This window comes from Heloderma suspectum, chromosome 2 (assembly GCF_057233095.1).
Source record: "Heloderma suspectum isolate Gila_16-S chromosome 2, 16-S_ref, whole genome shotgun sequence".
Taxonomy (NCBI): Eukaryota; Metazoa; Chordata; class Lepidosauria; order Squamata; family Helodermatidae; genus Heloderma; species Heloderma suspectum.
Window position 1 is genome coordinate 173,672,732 of NC_139459.1, and position 23,767 is coordinate 173,696,498.

Consider the following 23,767-nt stretch of genomic DNA (forward strand, 5'->3'; position numbering starts at 1 on the left):
CCAGATGGTCAATATCGAAATCAGATTGATTATGTCCTTTGCAGCCAAAGATGGAGAAGCTCCATACAGTCAGTAAAAACAAGACCTGGAGCTGACTGTGGCTCAGATCATGAGCTTCTTGTTGCAAAATTTTGGCTTAAATTGAAGAACATAGGGAAAACCACTAAACCATTCAGGTATGACCTAAATCATATTCCTTATGAATATACAGTGGAGGTGAGGAATCATGGAGAAAGCAAGAGAATTCCAGAAAAAGTCTATTTCTGTTTCATTGACTATGCTAAAGCCTTTGATTGTGTGGATCACAACAAACTCTGGCAAATTCTTAAAGAGATGGGAGTACGAGACCACCTTACCTGTCTCCTGAGAAACCTGTACGAGGGTCAAGAAGCAACAGTAAGAACCGGACATGGAACAACCGATTGGTTCAAAATTGGGAAAGGAGTACGACAAGGCTGTATATTGTCGCCCTGCTGATTTAACTTATATACAGAGTACATCATGAGAAACGCCAGGTTGGATGAATCACAGGTCGGAATTAAGATTGCGGGGAGAATTATCAACAACCTCAGATATGCAGACGATACCACCCTAATGGCAGAAAGTGAAGAGGATCTAAAGAGCCTCTTGTTGAGGGTGAAAGAGGACAGTGCAAAAGCTGGTTTGAAACTCAACATTAAAAAAACTAAGATCATGGCATCTGGCCCCATCACTTCCTGGCATATAGAAGGGGAAGAAATGGAAGCTGTGACAGATTTTACTTTCTTGGGCTCCAAGATCACCGCAGACGGTGACTGTAGCCATGAAATTAAAAGATGCTTGCTCCTTGGGAGGAAAGCTATGGCACACCTAGACCGCAAAATAAGAAGCAGAGACATCACCTTGCCGACAAAGGTTCGTATAATCAAAGCTATGGTTTTCCCAGTAGTAATGTATGGCTGTGAGAGCTGGACTATAAGGAAGGCTGAGTGCCGAAGAATTGATGCTTTCGAACTGTGGTGCTGGAGAAGACTCTTATGAATCCCCTGGACTACAAGGAGGTCAGATCAGTCCATCCTAAAGGAAATCAATCCTGACTGCTCATTGGAAGGATAGATACTGAAGCTGAAGCTCAAATATTTTGGCCACCTAATGCGAAGAGAAAACTCCCTGGAAAAGACCCTGATGCTGGGAAAGATTGAAGGCAAAAGGAGAAGGGGACGGCAGAGGACGAGATGGCTAGATAGCATCACTGATGGAATGAATATGGACTTGAGCATGCTCCGCGAGAGAGAGCAGGACAGGAAGGCCTGGCGTGCTATGGTCCATGGGGTCACGAAGAGTCAGACACAACTGAACGACTGAACAACAATGCACAAGCATATTCCCAACCCCAGTCATTTATTTTCATCAGGTATACCACTTAATCAACCCCCTCTTCCTTTTATTTTAACTTGTGGGACCTGATCTTAAGCATGCTTACTCAGAAGTAAGCGCCACTGAGTTCCCAGGTAAGTGTGCATATAGGATCACAGCACTGGAAACCATGTTTGATTATATTTATTTTGAATGATTTTAACAGGTTTTTTAATTGGGTTCACTTTGCATTGTTTTATCCTTTTTACAGAGGAGTAGCTGTGTTAGTCTATTGTGGCGAACAGAACCAAGAGTCTTGTGGCACCTTAAAGCCCAACAAATGTATTCTGGCATAAGGTTTCGTTGACTATTATTTGTTTCTTAATATTCACTTATTTACTACATTTCGACACTGCCCAATAACCTAAGCTCTCTAGACAGTTCACAAAAGTTAAGATTAAAAAAAAATACAACATGGTAAAATATAAAGCCCTTAAAAATTTAAAACAGAGTAAAACCAAAGTAAAAACCAGAGTAGAAGTCAGCAGCAATGTAGAGATCTAAAAACACAGCAACACATTTAAAAACAAAACTGAAGGACTAAAAAGCCTATGGACTACATTAAACTATAGTCCTCTTCATCTGATGCATAAAGCATTATCAAGAGTTCGTATATATAGATACACAGAATACATGTCAGGGTGGATGGAGAGTGATTGTCAGTAATTTCTGTACTTAATTTCCTTCTGACCTCACTTTTTACAATTCACTCCCTCTCTCTCACACACACACACACCCATATATACTGTATAATATACCTGAAACTCTTAATAATACTTCATGCATCTGATGAATTGGAAAATACTTGTTATTCTTGAAGGGCTTTTAACATGAGGCTGTTAATCCACTGCATCTACTTTCACTTTCTTTGCAAAATTGAGATCTGAGCACTACACCAAAAGACTTTCCTGCTTTTTCACTACATAACCTCTAGGTGGCTCTTTGGTGTAGCAGAATAGTGCAAATACACAAGTGGAAAGATGTTTTCTTTTGCTTTCACGCATAATACTGCATTTTCCCTTCTCTAAAAAACTTGCCAAAACTGCTCTTTAAAAACAGAAGCAAAACTGAAGATCACAACATTGCCTAAAGAACCCGTAACAACCACGAGAAAGGAATGATAAGTGCACAGTAAATGCCTCAAGGCTATTAGTTATTGATATCAGGTTGACTTTTGTACTTCTGTATTTTTATCACATTGGTTTTGTATTGTTATATTTTTAGATCTTTGTAATTTTTTGTACTATTGTTTTATTTTACTATAATTGTATGACGCCCACCTGTGGTTCGGGTGGGACGCAGAAGTAGTCTAGGTGGGACAAGGGGTTTTCATAACAATTACTAAAAATGTGCTCTCCCTCAATCCCCGTGTCCACCTGCAAGTGTGCCGTGCCATCTCCTGCTGACCCGACCTGCCAGAGATTATCCATCTGTGACCTTTTGACATGCTAGCAGTAACCTTTTTAATTACTAATAGAATTATTTCTGCTTGTGTTTTAAAGCCGTAGCAATAAAATGTATGGCCAACCATACAACTGCATTTTTAACGTCCTTAAAACTTACCATAAATGATAAATATAATGACAGAATGCCTGCAAACATTTAAATGTCCTTCTTGGGAAAAGGTGGGCTTTTTGTTTCTATCATGTTGGGACCCGGGTTCTTTGACAGAGTGATTGGTGGGACATAAGATACAAAACACTGAGGATCACTGGCCTAGAAAAGTTGGTTTTTTAAAGGCCTCTTATAAATACAAATAATAAATATAATAAATAACAAACTTTGATGGGAACAAATCCCATAAAAAACAACATTTACAGTGAGCAACCCATATTACCCTCTCAGTGGCTGCTGCTTGCAGTATGGCTGGGTGTTCCCAGGCAGGGAACTGATGTAGCAATGGCGCTGGTTGGATGGATGTACACCAGATACATGTCTTTTCCTGTCAAACCTGCTGTGTGGCCAGACCTTAGGAGAGGCATTTCAACTGTTTAGAGTGGAGGGAAAACTGCACAAAAGCTGGGAAACCACCTGTTGTATAAGTATGATCAGACAGCACAAACATGGGGTATCCACTTTATTGGATGGGATCCAGTTTAGAGACTTTTCTCCTGCTCCACGTCAACAAAGAGGGTATTTTCATGGCACAGGCCAGCTCAAAGACACTTTATTTTAATGAGGATAAGAACAGTTGCTAATATACATGGGAAGATTGGGTCCCTTTAAAGTCATTTGCGTGCCAGAGAGCTGGGGATTTGGTGAGTGGGTCCTTTGGCTGCATGGTTTATTGTTATCTATTTGAGAGCTGATAGCACAACATTGTATTTGGAATTTATTGTCATTGGGTTGGATCCAGATTTAAGCTGGATCAACTGCTCTAGTGACTTCCCTTCCCCCTCCTTAACATGGCAGCCCCCTCCAGACCCTTGAAAATGCTGTCTGATCATATTCTTCCCCTGACCCTCAGAACAAAAAAGATGGGAGGCCGAATTAACCTTGGTGACTTTCTTATGAATCTGGCTGCATCGGAAAGAGACATCTTGTCATTTTATGGTCTAGGATAAGACTTGATCCCTTGAATTAAGGAATAACTGACAAGACTGGACTACTAAAGTAGGTATTTACAATTTTGACATTTCTCCCGTAAACTTTTGCTCCTCTTCTTTATAGGCAATAAATGGTGTTGAAAGTTTTAATCCGTTTAAATGGGGCTATCTGTAAAATATGTACTGCATCAAGGTGGAAGATGGAGTAACAAAGTTATGACAAAGAAGGGTTTGTCCCTTGGGTAAAATGAGACAAACTGTGATGGGGGAGATTTTTTAAAGGCCTTCCCAAGAGTGAAATACTTTATGGCTGGTCCCTAATTGATAGATCAATCAACTATAGTTTAGTTGATTAATCAGCAAGGGCCCAATTTTAATTAATGCGTATACTTGCTTGTTTTTGATTGCAAGATATGTTGCGGTGAGAGGGAACAAAATAGAAAAAAAATAAAGATGGCTTTTCCTTCTATAACTGTGATAATTTTTTTTTCTAAGAGTGCAATGCTATGCATGTTTAGACAGAAAAAAAGACCTACAACTCCCAGCAGCCCTCCAGCCAGCCATGTAGGACTTTTTTTCAGCCCAAACATGCATACAATTGCACCCTTAAACTTCCTTTAGAACCCCCCAAAGGCATCTGTACCGCAGTATTGTTTTATTGCCTTTGTAAGCCACCTTGAGTGCCATTTTTTGGTAGAGAGGCAGGGTACCAATCTAATATATAGTAGTTTAGCGATTGATTTATTAGTCTATATCCTCTCCCCCACCCCCATTTTTCATTGCAGTAACATACTGAAGGCAGATATTTTATCACTGTAAGCACGCAGTTCCATAGAAAATAATACTTAGCAGTTATCTGGTGCTTTTTAAGTATCCCACATGCATCACAGCATGCACAATCTTTTTGTAAGCCTTAACGACAATCCCGTAAGATCGGTCAGTTTTATTCTTCGCCCGTCTTGCAGATGGAGAGAGAGCCACGTCTGGATGTGATTGGCTTGTCTAGGCCATCAAGCACGTGCACAGCAGCAGAGATGAGAGATTCAAATCAGCTGATCTATAGCCACTGCACTACCACAGCAGGTGTTTTTCAATAAAGAATTGAATGGGAAGACCACCCAATCTGTCAGCCTGGAACAGGCCTCGCTGTCTGTTTGCTTTGCTGCCCTCTGTATTTGCATGGTGCACTGCAGAAGTGGAATGAGGAAGCTTGCTGGTCTGTATTTGACCCCCATCAAAACAGCAATGTTATCTCCCGCACTAAGACAGCACCGGGGAACCTCTGCTCTCCAGATGTTGTTGGGCTCCAACCCCTCTCAGCCCCAGCCGGCACGGCCAATGGGCAGAATGATGGGAGATGTAGTCCAGCAACATCCAGAGGGACAAGGATCCAGGTAGCGGTATTGGTACGCCCTCCCCCAGCCCCCCCCCCCCCCGCCGCCTATGTTCTCTGAATGTGAGCTCCGCCTAGTTGGTCTTCCTTTGCCTTGTCAGAATGTGGTGCCCCCTGTCCCCCAGCAGGTGGCAGCAAAACTCTGCATCCCAGACCTAAGATTCAGATTGTAGTGCGACCACTGAAAAGGAGTAATTGGTGAGTATACTTAGAAAGCCGTACCAATACGTGTTTCACAGAAGATACAAAGAAGAGTGCTGTTGCCCTCATGTCCTGCTAGTGGGCTTCCCATGGGCAGCTGGTTGGCCACCGTGTGAACAGAATGCTGGACTAGGTGGACCCTATTTCTTAAGAGTCAAGGTGGCCGTATCACTCGTAGTCAACATACCACATTTGGGGTAGGACCGGAGAACATTCTTAGCTCTGGCTGTATCATAACGGACATCTCTTGAAGCGTGTGTGTGTATAAGACTGTTTCTGCTACTAAGCATCAATGAGATCCCCGAAGAGTGATATCACAACAATGAATATCCTTTGAAATTCCAAAGCAAAGAGCAAAAATCAGTGGTGGGGTGGGGCAGACACAGAATTGAATATCAGCAGCTGGCCTCTCTCATTTCATTCCTTTAATTTAATTTACAGTCAGTCATTCTGATCAACACAGTAATATATTTCCAGGCACAAAGACATATAACCACATGAGAAACACCAGTTCGAGGCCGAAAGGACTGCACACATAATCTAAATCAGCCTTCCCGAACCTGGCACCCTCTGGATGTGTTGGGCTATAACTCCCATCATCCCCAGCCATGACTGGGTATGGTGGGTGCTGGGGATGATGGGAGTTGTGGCCCAACACATCCAGTGGGTGCCAGGTTCGGGAAGGCTGGTCTAAATCAAAGACATGCACCGTCACATCACAGAAGAGGCATCTTCTTGGCTCTGAGGCATCAGAGCCCCAGGCAGTATCCTCAGCTTCAGTCTATCCAGTGACACCATCACAGCATCACTGTACAGATTTTTTCCATCAGTTTTAAAAGAGGGGGGGGAGATCCCACCCGTAGCCTTATCCTATGGTGACATGTGTCAAAAATGGCCAGCACACAACTTTCTGTAACATTACACCAGCGTCGCAGGATGGGGGGAGGTTCGATGTGACAACACTTTAGAATGTGAGTAACATTGAACACATCTGCAGTGTGAATGTAGCTTAGCCTTTTTGGTGACGTCACACAGTCTGGGAATGACATCACATTGTTGAAACAGTACTCGTCTCGTCTAATTACAAGCAACAACACCCCGCTGTCTGTTTATGAGTGTGTATGTGTGCGCACACACGCAGGGATACATCTTGGCTGCTCTGGTGATTTTCTTTAGGAAAGAGAGGAACTTGTTTGATGATGTCACCACCATGCTTTGTACTCAGACAGCGAACTCTTAAAGGGACATATACACACCTCAGTACAGTCTGGAACCATGGAGGACAGATGGGTGATTAGAACCCATTTCCTGAATTCAGGCTGGGAAGCAGATAGAACAGCACTCCAGGCAGATCTCAAGACAGTCAGAGGAGCCGCAGCAATCCTGCAGCATCCCGCAGCCTAAGCCACAGGGGCAATTCCCCCCACCTGCTTCCCCACAGCAGTTCTCAGCCAGGGTCTCCCCTCCTTCCCCACTGCAGCAAGCCTCCAGGCAGCCCCCGCAGCCCCCACAGTCCAGGGCAAGTGAGCAAAGGGACACAAACTCACAGAAGAGGCAGGCGAGGGCACAGTGTGCACAACGGTCTAGAGCAGGAGAGAGAAAGAGAAGAATTAGTGTCATGGGGAAGAGGATCTGGGAATCTCACCATCTAATTACCTGCACTTCCCCTAACTGCAGTCCTCCCCCGCCCCTCTCTCTCTCTCTCTCTCTCTCTCTCTCTCACACACACACACACACACACACACACACATGCTGTTCTTTGTAAATTCAAATTCAGGTTCTCTAGACAAAACAACTCATGATATGCACAAACCATTCCTGGATTGTGCCACTTCAGGCTGGGGAGGGGGTGGGGGATTGCCTGGATTACATCGCGTAAAAATCCCTACACATAGAAAGCTAGCATGTCAGGAAGCAAGGTTCTTCTACTAATATTTCTTAAATTATTATTATAAATAATACAATCTTATGTCATATTTTATACATATTTCCATTGAACAGTCTTTCATATTGTTATTCTAATGAACTGATGATTATTTGTATTGCGTTATAACTTTACATAGCTTTTCCTCCTTACACTATTCCAAATAAATCATAAGATTGTACCTTATCTTGCAATTTCCAAAATATATCAAAAATAGGTAATTTTTCAATACAACATTTTGTTTCCATATCTACCCTGTCTAATTCTAATAATCACAGGTAAGAGAAAACATCAAAAATCCGTATTAGTGTAATACCTTTATTAGGCCAACCAAAAGCTCACAAAAACGTGTGCAAGCTTTTGAGATCTCTTCATTAGACAAGATGTTACAAAAAGCAGGTAGTGGGCAAGGTGGAACAAGGAAGGGCAAAACTCCCTGACTTGATGGTGAAGTCACAGTGACCCTGCTTGCATATAAGGACAACCCATGGCTTAATTAACCCATGACTTGTTTGAATCATGGGTTGTCATTACATCCAAATCCGGGCCTATGGGTTAACTGGGGGATGTTAACCATGAACAACCCACAAAGAGAACCCATGGGTGGTTGTTGGGTTGTGAACTGTGGGTTGTTCAAACCATGTTCTTACATCCAAACCCAGAATCATGGGTTGTGTGGGGGTTGTTTCATCAGGCTATTTGGTGTTGCAAAGGCTCCCAGAATTTTGTTCAGCAAGAGGGGGCTGAACAAAAACAACCCATGAACTGGAAAAACAACCCACAGTTCCCTTTTCTACACAAGGCTATTAATGGGCTGTAAATGTGCTGTATCTACTTTTGGTTTCATTGCAAAATTGAGATCTGAACACTACACATTTTGCTTTCACAATGCTGCATTTTTCCTGCTCAAAAAAAAAACTCGCCCAAAGTGCTGGTTAAATACAGAAGGCAAACTGGAGAGTCACAATGTCATCTCAAGAACCCGTGAACAACTGTGAGCAGGGAATGACAAGCATATGATAAATACATTGTGTAGATAAGTCCAATGTGCTCAGTCGTCTGATGGCCAATTTGTGGGTTAACTCAATAAGCCATGGGTTAATTAAATCATGGGTTGTCATTATGTGCAAACAGGCTCATTGTCTGCATGTTCAGAATCCCAAGATGAAATAGGGGAAGAGGGGTTTACACAAATTCAAACAGCAGGTCATGTGATGGTTCCAGGCTGGACCTGGAGGTTTCTGAGATCAAGAAAGAGGATCCAACATTTATTTTTTATTGATTGATTTGATTTGTACCCTCCCTTTCTACCAAGAAAAATGGTACTCAAGGCAGCTATTTCTCCCTTTCACTGTGCCCTCAACCATCAAGTTAGGTTTACCCCCACCTCGTATCCCCACCCCACCCCACCCTTGAGATCTAGAGATCTCAAAAACATGGACACATTTTTGGTGATCTTTTAGTTGGCCTAATACATGTATTATACTAATGTGGGTTCTGGAATAATTTTACCAGTTCCCACATCCTCATCATCCATTCTCTTGTTGACATGCTTTTTGCTTCCATTTACAACTGATTGCAATTCTAACAGTCACTAGCAAATTCATTATCATTTCTCGATCTTCGTGAGGTACCTTATTCTTCGCATATCCAAAAAGAACAGTGAATGGATCATAAATCAAATTATATCCTATCATTTCATTGATATTTTCGAGTTTCCCTAAAGATCTTAATAGTTGGACAATAACCAAAGATATGTAACATATCTGCTCTCACACATCCATACCTCCAGCATTTATCGACTGTACCTGGATATATATGACTCAGTCTTTGTTAGATGCCATCTAAAAATGAGTTTCTTTCCCTTTTAGATTTAAGCATAGGGTTTCCGAGGGAACATTCTACCAGATCTATTTCCAGGACTCACGGAGAAAGGTTCTAACCCAGGCTTCCCTTGACAGTTTTCTGTGCAAAGAGTCTATATACAAAACATGCAATTCCCCCACCCGCAGCCTGAAGCCAGGAACAATATTACCATGTTTATCAGCTGTTTCTCTCAAGAGCTGAACCAACAACAGGGAAGCACTCTAATAATGAAAAGAAAAACAAGTGCTGAAGTCACAACGTCTGCTTATTGCCTGTTTGCCCACCCAGTGTTTTAGAGATCACTCTCCTTCTTCAGGGGCTGCCTGCAATATGCAATTAAAAAGAATATCACTGAAAATTATTCTTTTCAATTGTAATCTTTTTAATTGTATATGCAGCTGTGAATGTACTTATTTGTATGAAGTCCATGGCTTGTTGTCCTGTATGTCATACGGCTTTTATGGAAGGAAGATTTTAGGCTTGTATATCTTGTTATGTTGTAGGCAGTCCCCAAAGGAGGAGAGTTGTCTCCCAAAAAATTGGGCTGGCAAAGCACACAATGAACAAGCACAGTTGTCACATCGTCATTTGTTTTTCTTTTCATTTCTGTCTCGAAAGCCTCCCGCATACAAGCAGGGATCTTGCTTGCTTAACCGGCAGTAGCAGATGAGTTTCTGCAAGGAGCTTGGTGTGATCTAGCAACTCAGCTCTTGGAAAGCTTTCTTTCCTTCAGAGCCAGGAACATGGGTTAGGAAATTAAAGGGGGCAGTAGGGGAAGGAAATAATGCTGGATGACTTTATGGCATGAAACTGATGGGAAGACAAGCAAAACCAGCCAGGAGGTAGATCAGTTGGGATTCTGCTTGCCAGAAAACAAGAGCGGCATAAGTTGAAGAGCAGTGCTGGCGCTAGGATTTGGAGGCAGGCAAAGAGAGTTATTTTGCACCACCTCTGACCTTCAGAGGAGCTCCAGGCAAAGGGAGGGTGGCAGCAATGTCAGGGCAGTGGGACCTTTGGTGGCCTTCAGACCCCAGCAGATCTCAACCTCGTCACCACTCCTTAGAGCTGGCCCTGTCAATCAGACTGAATTAGGGTGCTTCTAGACCAAGGGCGTTGAACCTCGTTCAGCCCAGGGGCCAAATTCCATTTGAGAGTAGCTCTTGGGGGCCACAGTGCATTGGTGGGTGGGGCCAAAGCCAAATGGGGTGGGGCCAAAAATACCAGCATATTTTAGCCTAAAGCTCTTACTGGCAGTAACTAAGGGAATGCACAAACGCCAGGAGGAAATCATCAATGTTCAGTGGCAGGGGAAAAGGGGGTGTGGCCATCTGGGAAACAAGATTAGGACCACAGCTGGCTTTGGCCCCTGGGCCTGAGGTTCTGCGCCCCTGTTCTAGATGGAGGGCTCCTGGCGCTACTAATTAGAAGACATTTTGTGCAGCTATTCTGTAATTAGAAGACGTTTTGTGCTAGCTATTCTAGCGTATTTTCCACGGTAAGGAAAAAGACGGAAGAAGCACGGGAGGGTTACGAGAGGAAGATGCCATCATCTGGACCACTGCAAAGTTCCATGAATGAGTCTGGGTGATGGCGCCATGAAAGCCTTGCCCAGAAGCACCCTTAGGGTCAATCTGGACGTTGCGCAGAATACCCAGTCCTGCTGAAATGCAAATAATCCGAGCCTGCAAAGGACAACAGTGCACAAAACCTCTGGCTTAAAATCAGCCCAAGCGTTGCTCACCTGGCCATGAAGATCCCAGAAGGAGCTTAGGATTAGTAGGAAGCTTCCTCGGGAGCCAGGGTTAGTCAACGGTAGCACAGCTCAGACACTTCGAGTGCAAGTTCTAGGCAGTCGCCAGCCTGGTAGCATATTTCCAGGACTGGCCCCTCTGACCGGCAGCAGCAGCAGCTGCAACAGCAGCCCTGGGCATCAGAGCAAAGTCCCTGAAGCCTTGAGCTGCAGGCCGGCAGAGGGGAACGGGAGCACAAGGACCCAGGCAGAAGAGGCAGGAGGTCAGAAAAACGGCAGAAGAGACAGGCCAAGAGGAGGGTGGCACACAGCTCTGTGGAAAGGAAGGAGAGGGTGAAGACAGACGGACGTAGCATTCCTCTACAGGAGTGTACAGCTGATTTAGAAACGCCCCTGCAGCATTTATTTCAGATACACCTTTCCGAATCAAACTCTGAAAATACCAGCTATGCATGTTTGCAGCACAAGGCTGTACTGAGGGAGCCACTCCACCAGCCCTGCTGAAAGACTTAACCCCCCCCCCTTCCCTCCCCATTCCTTTTTCCTTGGGTGTCGTGTCTTTTTTAGATTGTAAGCTTGCAGGCAGAGACTGCCTTGTCTTACTGATTATATGTAAGCTCAGGACTGGCCCAAGACATTTTGCTGCCTGAGACAGAAGACAAGATGGAGCCCCCTCCCGTCCCATGCCCAAAAGCCGACTGGACTGGCAAATGAACTGGTTTCCAACGCTGATGTTGGGACATTGTCTTCCACCACACCTGAAGGCAACAGGCTAACCTAAGGGAGGAAGAGCAGGCCGTCTGGCCCACATTTCTCTCCTCCAAGACCCTGCTGCCTAGGGATGGGGGAGAATTTCTCCCCGAAACTTCGGGGGGCCGAGTGCCAACGCATTCGGCCCCCCGAAATCGGCGGTGAAATTCTCCGCTCCCCCCGGATTGGGACTTACCTTTCACGAATGTCCCTCCCGGCGGCGGGTCCCAGCGGCGGTTCGTCGGGTCTTCGTCAGGGGCGGGGGCGGCAGCCGGTCTTTCGACCGGCTGCCGCCGCCGCCATTACAAGTGCAGTAAAAAAAAAAAGAAAACCTCGTGATAGGCTACGTAACAATTAACGTAGCCTATCACGGCTAGATCTCCAAAGTCAGCCGTGATAGGCTACGTTAATCGTCACGTAGCCTATCACGGGTGACTTTGAAAAAAAAAAAGCGCGTACGCAAATGGCGGCCCCCATAGGGCGCCGCCATTTGCGTTCCTTATTTGGTCCCGGTAGTCTACGTAAAGATTTACGTAGACTACGGCGAAATTAAAGGCAACGTTATGACTTTGGAAAAAAAAAAAAGCGCGTACGCGAATGGCGGCCCCCATAGGGCACCGCCATTTGCGTTCCTTATTTGGTCCCGGTAGTCTACGTAAAGATTTACGTAGACTACGGCGAAAATAAAGGCAACGCTATGACTTTGAAAAGAAAAAAAAACGCGTACGCGAATGGCGGCCCCCATAGAGCGCTGCCATTTGCGTTGCCCTTATTTTCACCTTAGTCTACGTAAATCTTTACGTAGACTACCAGGACCAAATAAGGAACGCAAATGGCGGTGCCCTGTGGGGGCCACCATTTGCATACGCGCTTTTTTTTTTTCAAAGTCACCCGTGATAGGCTACGTGACAATTAACGTAGCCTATCACGGCTGACTTTGGAAATCTAGCCAACTAGACTTTGGAAATCTAGCCAAATCTAGTTACGTAGCCTATCACAGGGGTGGTTTTTGTTTGTTTGTTTTCGCGGCCGGGTAGACAGGGCGCTTCTACCCGGCCTGAATCTCGCCGGCGAGGGATGGGGCGCCTCCCCCCCGGCCTGAATTTCGGCCGGGCGAGGCGGGGCGCCTCCCCCCCCTCGCATGAACTTCGGGGGGAGAAGCGAAGCGCCTCCCCCCCACCACGAAGCAAGCTTCGAGGACAGATAAGGGACTTTCGTCCATCCCTACTGCTGCCACCTCCCAGCATCTGCCTCCTGAGGCAACTGCTTCACTCTGCCTAATGGCAGGGCTGGCTCTGCATAAGCCGCTCCGGGAACCTTTATGGCTGAGGAGCAAGATAAAAAAAATTAATTAATAAGCCAGCTATGGATCAGACCTGATTGGATGGTGCCTATGCCATCACAAAGCCACCCCTGGGGCAATTCTGCAATTATTTTCATGTATTTGTTTATTTAATAATAATAATAATAATAATAATAATAAGGCAATGAAGAAACATAACGGAGGAAACCTGCTTCAAGCATACAGGGAAAGGCAAGACCAATTGCTGAATCAGCATTCAAATTTGCTGGTAGGCATATCCGTTATTTCAGATGAGAAACTGGGAGGAAGCCAGGCTCATATTGCAGCTGGGGGACCTGCCTCAAGTCTTCTTTTTATATTACGACTGTCTCCATTTCCTCCTCTCTGGGTGAAGACAATTAGGCATGTCTGGCCTGAGCCACTTAAGCTCATTACACACTAAATGATAGCTAGCTAGCTAAGAGCTACTCTGCACATCCAGAGTGGTCCATGGTATAGCCCTGCTGGAATGGGAACCAGTTAAGACCACAAGTGGGGGGTGGCATGTTTAAATGCTCCCCTGTGTAAATTGTACCCTGCCCTTTAACCCCTCTGCTTCCCAATGTGACTTGACTAATTATTAAAGAGCTGTTTGTATGTCTCAGTCAGAGTGCAGAATAAACAGGAGGTCTCTTTTGCTATTCACATTGGGGAAGAGGGGGTTAAACAGCCCTTAATGTTGGTGTGACACAGAGGGTGGAACGGAGCTAAATTTTTTGGCCCAATATGGTGTAGTGGTTAGAGTATTGGACTGGAACTCAGGAGATCTGGGTTCTAGTCCCCACTCAGCCATGAAGCTCATTGGATGACTTTAGGCCAGTCACTGACTCTCAGCCTATCCTACCTCGCAGGATTGTTGTGATGATAAAATGAAGAGGAGGAGGGCTATGTAACCTGCTTTGGATTCCTTGCAAGAGGAAAAAGAGTGGGATATAAATTTAAGAATAAATAAATTAGCCCTTGCTAAGTTTTTTTTTAATCCTCCCCTCATAGAGGCCATTCCAACCAACTGCCCTGTGAGCAAGAGAGGAAGTAAACTGTCATCATTACCATCTCTTCAAATAGGCTTTTGGGAGTAGGGAGGTTTCATATATACACACACACACACAGTATGTATGTATGTATGTATATATATATATATATGTATGTGTGTGTGTGTGTGTGTGTGTGTGTGTATATATATATATAATCTCCTCCTTCTCTCCCTATCCTTTATTCCTTGGATGTCATGTCTTAAATTTAGATGGTAAACCTGAGGGCAGGGACTGTCTTGCTACTTATCTTTGTAAGCCACTCTGGGATCTTTTTTGGATAAAGGGATAAAGGGTGGGGTATAAATGATGTAAGTATGTTAAAATTAGGGCGCAATCCTATGCATGTTTAGACCGAAGGAAGTGCTACAGTTCCCGGCATTCCCCAGCCAGCTATAGGGAATGCTGGAAGTTGTACGGCTTTTTTCTTTCTAAACATGCATATTGAGATAGGCAACCGCCTCTGAACTCGGAGGTGACCTATCCAATGCAGAGCAGGAGAAGCACGGAGGGGATCGTTCCCTCCGTGCTTCTCCTGCCCTGTATTTTCGGCTAGACAGCCGATTGTGGCTGTCTAGCCGCAGGAGGGCCGAATGGGGGAGGAGGCTGCCGGACGACACACTGGATGCGTCGTACAGGCATTTACGCCCTCCCCGCCCCGGAACGCCCCCAGACACGCCCCTTTTCAGCTGCTCCATGCTCCTCTTGTGAGTGCGGAGTACACGGCTGTTCCACGCGGCGTCCGAGACAGCGCGGAAGTGGGGGGAGGCCGGTTCCCGGAAAACCAGATATCCTATGGCCATCTAGCCTCCGTCTAGCAGCCATAGGATTGCTCCCTCCATTGCTGATCTTACACAGAGGGCTCCTAGCTCTACCAGTCTCAAGGCATTGTGCAGCTATTCTGTCTTTCCTCCTTAACAGACCTTTTGTGCTAAGGAAAAGGAGAGAAGAAGCAGGGGGTGGGGGAGACAGAGAATGACACGGTGGACTTACAAATGGAAGATAACATTCTCTGTTTGCGGCGGGGAGATCCAGAAATTACATCATCTGGAAGTACCCCTAATCTCAGGGCCTTCCCAAATGCTTACAAAATGCACTATTAGGGTGTTTAATTTTAACGAGGTACAGAAGGGCAGAGAATGCTGACGGACAGAGCCTCCGTTGCAGTTCACACCACTTGGCAGGCGCTTCAGAGCCCTTTGTCCTTGTTTTGGAGTGAGTAGCTGACCGGCATAATAAGGAGAGGGCCCTGCCTAAAGCTTCTGTTGCTGCTCATATCGGAGAGGACAGATGTCAAAGCCCTGTACCAGGAGTCTTGGCTTGCACGGGAAGAAGTTGTTCAGAGATGCTTAATTGGGAGGAGGCGCAACCTTGGGATCAGAGCAGTGGTGTAGCGAAGCCAGGGTTCGCAGGGATGCTGCGCTGGCACTTTTTAATCAGCGGGGACGCTGATGTCATCTCCCCGTCCGTCCATCCCCCGCGCAACAGAATTCCCCGTTCCCTCTGACCTTAGCTGCTATCCTCACAGTAGCTGGGGAAGCAGGGGGTGGATGGATTTTCTCCACGACAGTATATATTTGTGAGCTACCCCTGTTGTGATGCAAAGTATTTTCGGGGTGGCCTTGGGGAGGGGGGATCTTCACGACAACAGAATGAGAAGCACATTGGAGTATTACCCAGATTTTCGTGGATTTAGCTTTGCTCCATCAGGAACACACGAAGCCAGATAAGCCGAGTGTACTGTAGCTTTAAAATCTCGGTTTTGGGGGTCACACAGTGCTTGAAAAGAACATACTTCCGGGTGGGATGGCGGGGAGTAGAACTGAACGTCATCAACCTGGCAGGGGCTGCTTAACCAATGAGAGAGACTTGTTTCCTGCCCCTATCCAGGCTCCCCCTTGCTACTACATCATTATGAATGGAGAGCAACTAATTTTCCCCATGTGTGCAGATTTCTCTGAAGAAGCCAAAATCCCCAGTTCTTGAGTACAGCATCTGATGGCTCCCCCTGAGAGCTTCCCCCCACTCCAATTTTGCCCCATTCCAGCAATCTGCCACGGAGTTATTACTCTCACCCCATTTTTTCCCACATGCGCACTTTTGCCCTGAGAAGCTAATATCCCCATTTCTTGAGTGCAGCATCTGGAGGCCCCCCTGAGAGCAGCTCAGCCCCTCAATTTTGCCCCATTCCAGCACTCTGCCCTGAAGTTGTTGCTTCCAACCCCACCTTTTGCCCTTTCTCCTTCTCCCTGCTCACAATGAGAAGCTCCCCTGTAAACTAGAAAGACTGTTACTGTGATAAAGCAGAGAAGGGACTTTACATAACACAGATTAAGGACTTGAAACTACAGAACATCAAAGAAGCACAGCATTGCAATAGCGATTTCAGAGAGCAAAAAAGTGAAAGAGAGCTTTAGGGCGAATTACTAAAGTTAACTTTTCACCCTTTCACTGCAGGGGAGCAAGATTTATTTCTTGCTTCTGAGTAAACATGCACAGAAGGGGGGATATGTTAATGATAAAAAGCAGGCTAGCTAAGGTGAATGAGCATCCCCACTACTGCAGTAATGTGAGGGGTCGCTGCTGCACTCCTGAGGATTTTCTCAATGGGAAAAACTACTTCCATTGGGGAACAAGAGGGAATGGGGCATCCCACCCCCTTGCCCACATCACTGCCAGGTCATAGAAACACACGCAGGATTTAATGTGGGGGGACATGGCACACTGTGGTAAAACTACTGGGGAGCCGCTTTTGGTTTAAAAAAAAAATCAGAATAAAGGAGTTTCAGAAAATGCAGCTTTTCAAGAGGGAAGTGGCTGGTTGGCAGCAGATTGATGACGGCATCATCTGTCACGAAGAAACTCAAACTGCTCTAACTTCACACTAAATTGCTCTTAAAGATAGCCCCCTAGTCTTGAATGTGCAATGCTGGTCCAATAGGTTTATAAAAGACCTGGTCCTGGTAGAGACGACACAACTGCCTGCATTTGTGGCCTCTCCTTGGGGGCGTGGCTATGGGGACTGTCATGATGAGCAACTGCACTTCAGAACTGACCACTACAGCATTGCATCAGAGACTACAGAGGGGGGGAAATGAGAAGCACCTGGAGGGCAGCAGTTGCTTTATCCTGCTCTAAGCCCTTGCTCCCACCTCCATCTAGAGTCTGCCTGTTGGTTTGGTTTCCCATTCTTGCTTCTAGTCCTCGACCCAGAAACTCCAACATCCCTGTTTTGAGCCTGTTGCTCCCCATTCCTCAGCTGTGCTAATTCTTCCATAGTCCCCACATGCGCTCACCATCCCCGGCCACCTCCTGGATCTGAGAAGCTGTAGATTTGCAGCTCTTCCTACTGCTGTTGGTGCAGACGGAGGTGGTGGAGCCAATGCGCTGCTTTTGTGAGACCTGCTGTGGCTGCTGCCTCACGGATGCCTGGGGAACCCCACAGCCATTGGTATAGTAGGCATGATGGAGGGGAACCTTTCCCTGCTGGAAAGGGGAGCTGGTGATGTTGGTGACAGTCGAATGAGGGAGCTCTGCAAAGAAACGAGAAAGAATGAGAGCCTTTCTACATGAGGCCTTTATTGTGAGCTTGTGATTCCTCACTCACAGTAGTTTGTGGATCCTTTACATGACCCTCATCCTCCAGAGCCTCCACTGCAACCATTATCACGGTATTTTTCCTACAAATGAAAGTCTGGTATTTTTCGCAATGGTGATATAGAAGCCTTGTATATTTGTGCAATTCTGCTATACCACAGTGCCACCTCGTGGTTGTGTAATGGAACATATAGAAAGGCAGAGAAAGAAAAACCTGGGGAAAAAACACATGTAAAGGAGCTGAGCTTAATCCCGCAAAGAATCCAGAAGCAGAAGCCTCAGTAAAGGTGTGGGTTAAAAGCCTTGTGTAGAAAAGCCCTGAGAAGCCTGGAGGGGCATGGTTGGCTTCTGATGAAGTAGGCTGCAGTCAACCAAAGCTTATGCCACAGTAATGGCACCAGTGGAAGCTTCCCTCCTGAGACAAGGTGTTTCCAGACAGAGGGCTCCTAGCACAACCAACCAGAAGGCACTGTGCAGCCATGCTGTCTTTTTTCTTTCCTTAATGAATTTTCTGCCCTAAAAAAAAGATGGAAAATGTGGTAGGAAAACAGAGGGGGTTACGAGTGGAATACTGTGTTGCCTTGATTCCCCATAACATTCTGTGAATGAAGCAGGATGATGGCACATTAAAGGCTTTGTCTGGAAGCACCCTAAGAACAGCTTTAGGAGAGGGCCATTTTGGTTGGGACCATGGTGAATGGAGCGGTCCCAATCCCACTCACCTCCCTCTCTCCTGTGGTGGCTATTGACATTTTGAAAACTATGCACGTTAATTGTTTTCACACAGTTAATGCAACGTGTCGATCGAGAGGCCACAAGACCCTTTTTAACCCTATGCAGACAAACTCAAAGCTCATTCAATCATTGCGTGGGTGGGAGGGGGAGTTGGGAACACCATCCCCTGGGTTCAGATCGAGAGCACAAATCCTCCATGCGTACAGCTTCAGCGTGTGGCAGAGGCTCAATGCACAATGTTTGATCAACATGTAGAGGTCTCTAGTAAATAAATAATTGACCATCACAGGGGATTACAGACTATTACAATAAGCTAATAAAATCAAGATTTCTATTTAGGATCTTGGTTATTAGCTCACGCTGCTTATCTACTCCTTTCCCAACCCTGCTGCATTTTACCCCTTACCATTTTCAGCTTTCTCTGCAGGCTGAGTGAAAGGAAGAAGGGACAAATCTTCACTGGAATTAGACTCCACAGGCAAATAGTCCTGGTTTTCAGAGAAACAGATGTTTCCAAAGGATTCCTGATGCTCTAGCAATGGAAAAGAGAAGGAATTACCCTCAAACTGATCCTCATCTTTCATTCTTACAGACATCTAACTTCACGTGTTAGACTACAACTCCCATCACTCCCTGGTGATGGGAGTTGTAGTCCAACACATTTGGAGAGCACCAGGTTGAGGAAGGCTGCTCTGGAGGGTGCATCATTTAGGGAAGGAGGGAGAAAGTACCATCTAGAGAAGGGTGGAGTGGAGGAAGTACTTCTGTATTTTGGACCATGTGATCCTTCCTCAGCAGCACTTAGATTGCTTTTTATTCTGATGTACGCAGAGGCAACCACAAAAAAATGCTGTGGAAATAGACTGCTTTTTTTTTTTTTGCAATTTAATCTTGAAGAAATCCAAGTGAAGGCTTTTGAACCTTGCTGCAAATCTTGCCACTCCTCTGCCAAAATGTCTTTGTTCTCACCCCCTCATTAACCCCGCAAAAGCCTGAAATGTGAGGGGACTTAATTCTTTGGCCCCGCTCTGGTCCTGATTTGAATTTGCTCCACCTCATCTGCAGCTGCTATTAACTTTTTAAAGTAAGCAATCATACAATTACTAATTGCACAATTATGGTCACAGGTGTTTTTGGTTCTCACTATCTTTGCCTCATTTCAAACTGTTTCTCTCTCTCTTTCTCACACTCACGCTCACACACACACACACAATGACCCCAGTATAGACCTCACCAGCCTTAACATTAGGTATATCGGCCCTACCGTTAGGCAGAGTGAGGCAGTCACCTCAGGTGGCAGATGCTGGGAAGCAGCAGCAAGATGTCAGAGGAGAGAGAGGTGGGTCATGCGGCCTGCCCTGCACCCCCTAAGCTAGCCTGCTGCCTTCAGGTATGGTGGAGGATGCTGTCCCATTAACAGTGTTGAAGAAAGATAATTGCCAGTCCAGTCAGCTTTTGTACATGGTGTGGGAGGGGGCGCCATCTTGTTCTTTACCTCAGGCAGCACAGTGTCTTGGGCTGGCCTTGCTCCCCTTGCAGATAGATTGTCCATGAATGGAAGCTTCCCCAGCTAATAGCCCCCATGGAGGAAATATCAACCAACCAGCGTAATAAAGATGGCCTGTCCTTGATAAAGGACCCTTTGCAGATTTAATTCTGCTGCAGACCTCGCAGTCCCCATGTCTGCTGTACTGTCCTAGTGCTTCTTATTCTTATACGAAGCACAGGACACCCCACCTCCCATGTCCCATGTCGAAGAGCAGCTTCTTCTGAGGGAAGAGCTATATGTTCTGAGGCAAACACAGGGTGGAACAGGGGCATTTGCAAGGCGGAAATCAGGGGGAGAGTGCCTCCTCCTGCCTATCAATTCTCTCCTCCCCCAAACCATCTCTGATCTGATTTCAGGTGTTTCCTTCACTGAGCTCCAAGACTAGATATATACACCCAGTGGGGAAGGGTTAGGCACCACCCCTCCAGCCTGCCACTTCTGCCTCAGCAAACATGAATCTGCCCTTATACAAATCTATTGGTGCGACCACACTTGGGATAGTGTGTACAGTTCTGGTCACCCCACCTAAAAAAAGGATATTGTAGAGTTGGAAAAAGTGCAGAGAAGGGCAACTAAAATGATTGAGAGACTGGAGCCACTCCCCTATGAGGGAAAGTTACAATAGCTGGAATTATATAGCTTGGAGAAAAGGGGAGTAACGTAAGACATGATAGAGGTGTACAAAATTATGCATGGTGTATGTCAGGGTTCCACTTATACCCTGGATGGTCTGAGCAGCTCCTTAAGGATCCCTTGCCTCCTTAAGAGTCCTACCTTCTTTTAAACTTTCCCTTCCCAATAACTGGAGTTTAGGCTGTAGACGTGGGGTGATTGGCACTTCAGACACCGGGTGTTAACCACAACAATTTAGTGGCAAATTAAAGCAAGCAAATTACAATTAAAGGTATTTACAGAATAGAGCTGAGCGATAAAGAGCCATAAGAAACTGTAGGAAGGGAGAGCAGGCGAGGCCTTGAAGTTGCCCATACACGGGTAGCACTTTCACAGCAGGCTGAGAAGGCACACAGGACACCTGGCCACAGTCTGCCCCACTATGGTGAGATGGATTGTATTTCTATTTAAATTATAATTATTCTTTCTAAATGTGTATCTATACCTATAAATTAGCATATGATATATATGCAAATTAGCAAATGCTATATATATGCAAATTAGCATGTGCAGATCTTGTGCAAATATCTGCCCTCTTTTTTCTAGCGATGCATTTCTACTTTTGAGGGGATACATAAATGACCACCCTAGGTGTCACCTTTGCTTCCAGCCAACCTTGTTATACCAGCATCAAAAGACAACATCTCGAAGAGTACAACTCTCCCAGCTTGCTAGACTTAAGTCAAATCCCTATCTAGCAATTCTTTGCTTTCCTGCAGCATGCAGTCTATTTAGAAAACTATGCCCTATTGAGAGCATACGAAAATGCAAAATAATAGCATCCACAATTTTAAATGAATAATGCAAAATCTGATTAATTTCCCCCTCATATACAGCATAATAAAAGCTATTAAAAAAACCGAATTAAAAGGCACTTAATAGATGTCTAATCACCCTTTTGAATTAATGTTAATTATTATTTCAGGCTCTTTTACAGAGAATTGTTGCCGTGAGTGTCTCATCAAATGCCAAATCATAGCTTTAAATCCTCAAATCACTTACCATAGATTAGTCCCACTTGCTTCATTAACAGCACTAGCTCTAAGCAGTCTGAGGAATGTGCCGTTACAAAATAGCTATACAATGCAGACACTATCGCTTTCCGGGGGGGGGGACTGTACAGCTATCAAATCCCTCTGGTCTCCATAAGAATATTCTTTCCCAGCACTAAGAGTACGAAATGTAGTTGCTGGAAATACAGTGACTCTTGCCTCTTCATACACCATTCTCCCCCAGTGTCTTCCTATGGAGATGCCGTTTGTCAGAGAAAGCCTGGCCAAGACATTTTTGGTGCCTGAGGTAGAAAATCCAAATGGCACCTCCGTTCCATTAATCCACAGTCAGGCACAATGTGCTGACGAAGGCAGTAGCACTCGGCTGTTGGGCGGTATAGAAATGAAATAAATAAATATAAATAAATAAATAAATAAATAAATAAATAAATAAATAATAGCATGCACAGGACTTGTGGTGTAGGAGGATTTCTGTGGTGGATTGTATTTGGCAGGTCTAGAGATGGGAAGGGCCAGGAAAAGAGTGGGTGAAAAACCAGAATGGGGGGGGGGCCAGGGGGATTTTTTTACTAAGTATTGTTGGGAGGGAGGGAAAGAGAAAGAGAGAGTACCTGAGCAATCTACCAGGTTTATCTGTAACCCAGAAGAATTTACACTGAATGAGGTTGATAAGTTTCTTACCTGAATCTGGTGTGTTTTTTGTAGAGTCCACTGTGTCCCTCCTGGGTTCTGTATTTGTTCCATCAGTCCTGTCAGGTATACCTAAGTTGATGGCTGACATCTGGGAACTGTTATATGGATAAGAGCAGGGGGAAAGTGGACTCAGGATCCCAAGAGTCATTTCTCATATTTGACAATGCTCAGGGCCAGTCTCTTCTCCACCCATCATCCTTCACCTTTATTTATCTATATGTATTAATTGGAAACATTTCTAGGCCATCCCCTGTAACACACAGTCCTCAGACTCCCTCTTTGCTGTAAAAACACTTACCAGTTTTGAAATGGTTGCGAAGTGGACAAGTGGCCTGAAAGGGACTTTTAGCTTCTGCAAGCCAAGACAGCTCCCTGCCTCCCTGAAAGGAAAAAGAAAGACAGAGAGGCTGAAGAAGCAGCAAATGAGAGGCAATAATAACACCGACCAATCTTGCAAGGTCATCAAGAAGGATTACTGGTATAATGTATGTGAAGGGCTAGGGACACTTGAAAATGTGCTGCAGAGGTCTTATCACCCTTCCCAGCATTCCCCAAGATTGTGCCCTCCAGATGTGTTGGATCACAAGTCCCATCACTCCAAACAAGTTGGCTAGGGATTATGGGACTTGCAGCCAACACATCTGGAGGGCACCAGCTTGGGGATGGTTTCTCCACACGATGGCCGTACATATCTGTCCTTTCATTATTGTTGTTGCTCTTGTCATCATCATTAGGCTTGTAAATTGCTGCTTGCCTATGGTAACTAAGCACCATCTCTAGGCTACCAGCAGGGGTGAAAAGTGTAATTTGGCAGAGTGGTACTTCTTTTTCTCCTTCAGGCCATCAATATACTTCAATTAGCAAACATAGGGTATGTGTCTGGAGGCAGGCAGGCTAGTAAAAAAGAAAGTAGTAAGCTAGAAACTTGGTGGACTTATTTGCCAGGCTTATTATTATTGTTGCCAAGTGCATTAGACCATGGATGAAGCAGAACTATGGTTTCATTCACCGACCCATGCAGCACAATCCTATTTTTAACTTATTATTTAACCTATTATTTAAGCATTTTTAACTGGGAGTTAAGAACGTTTTTGTCCAGTGGGATTTACTCTCATGTAAGTGTGTATAGGATTGCAGCTGTAGTCTTGGGAGCTGCTTTTAAGCCCTTGGCATGCTCCTGAGCATGCAAAATCATGTTCTGAGAGAGTGGCCCTGAGCATGTCCAGACAGCTTCTGTCTTTCCAAAGCCCACACATATTGTAGCTTAGGGAACAAGGCTTCTAAATCAGTGAATGAGGCTTTTCTCTATA

General features: G+C 45.2%; 1 protein-coding gene across 1 annotated transcript; it reads right to left on the reverse strand.

Annotated features, from left to right (window-relative positions):
• Positions 1 to 5,953: 5,953 nt before the first annotated feature.
• On the reverse strand, positions 5,954 to 22,545 carry LOC146353297 (uncharacterized). The gene is made up of 5 exons (XM_084832212.1): positions 22,446 to 22,545; positions 17,495 to 17,731; positions 11,182 to 11,388; positions 6,251 to 7,118; positions 5,954 to 6,095 (listed from the first exon to the last, which is right to left on the reverse strand). The coding sequence occupies exons 1-4, from the start codon at positions 22,543 to 22,545 to the stop codon at positions 6,850 to 6,852; spliced, it is 813 nt and encodes a 270-aa protein (XP_084688338.1). The 3' UTR covers positions 5,954 to 6,095; positions 6,251 to 6,849.
• Positions 22,546 to 23,767: the final 1,222 nt, after the last annotated feature.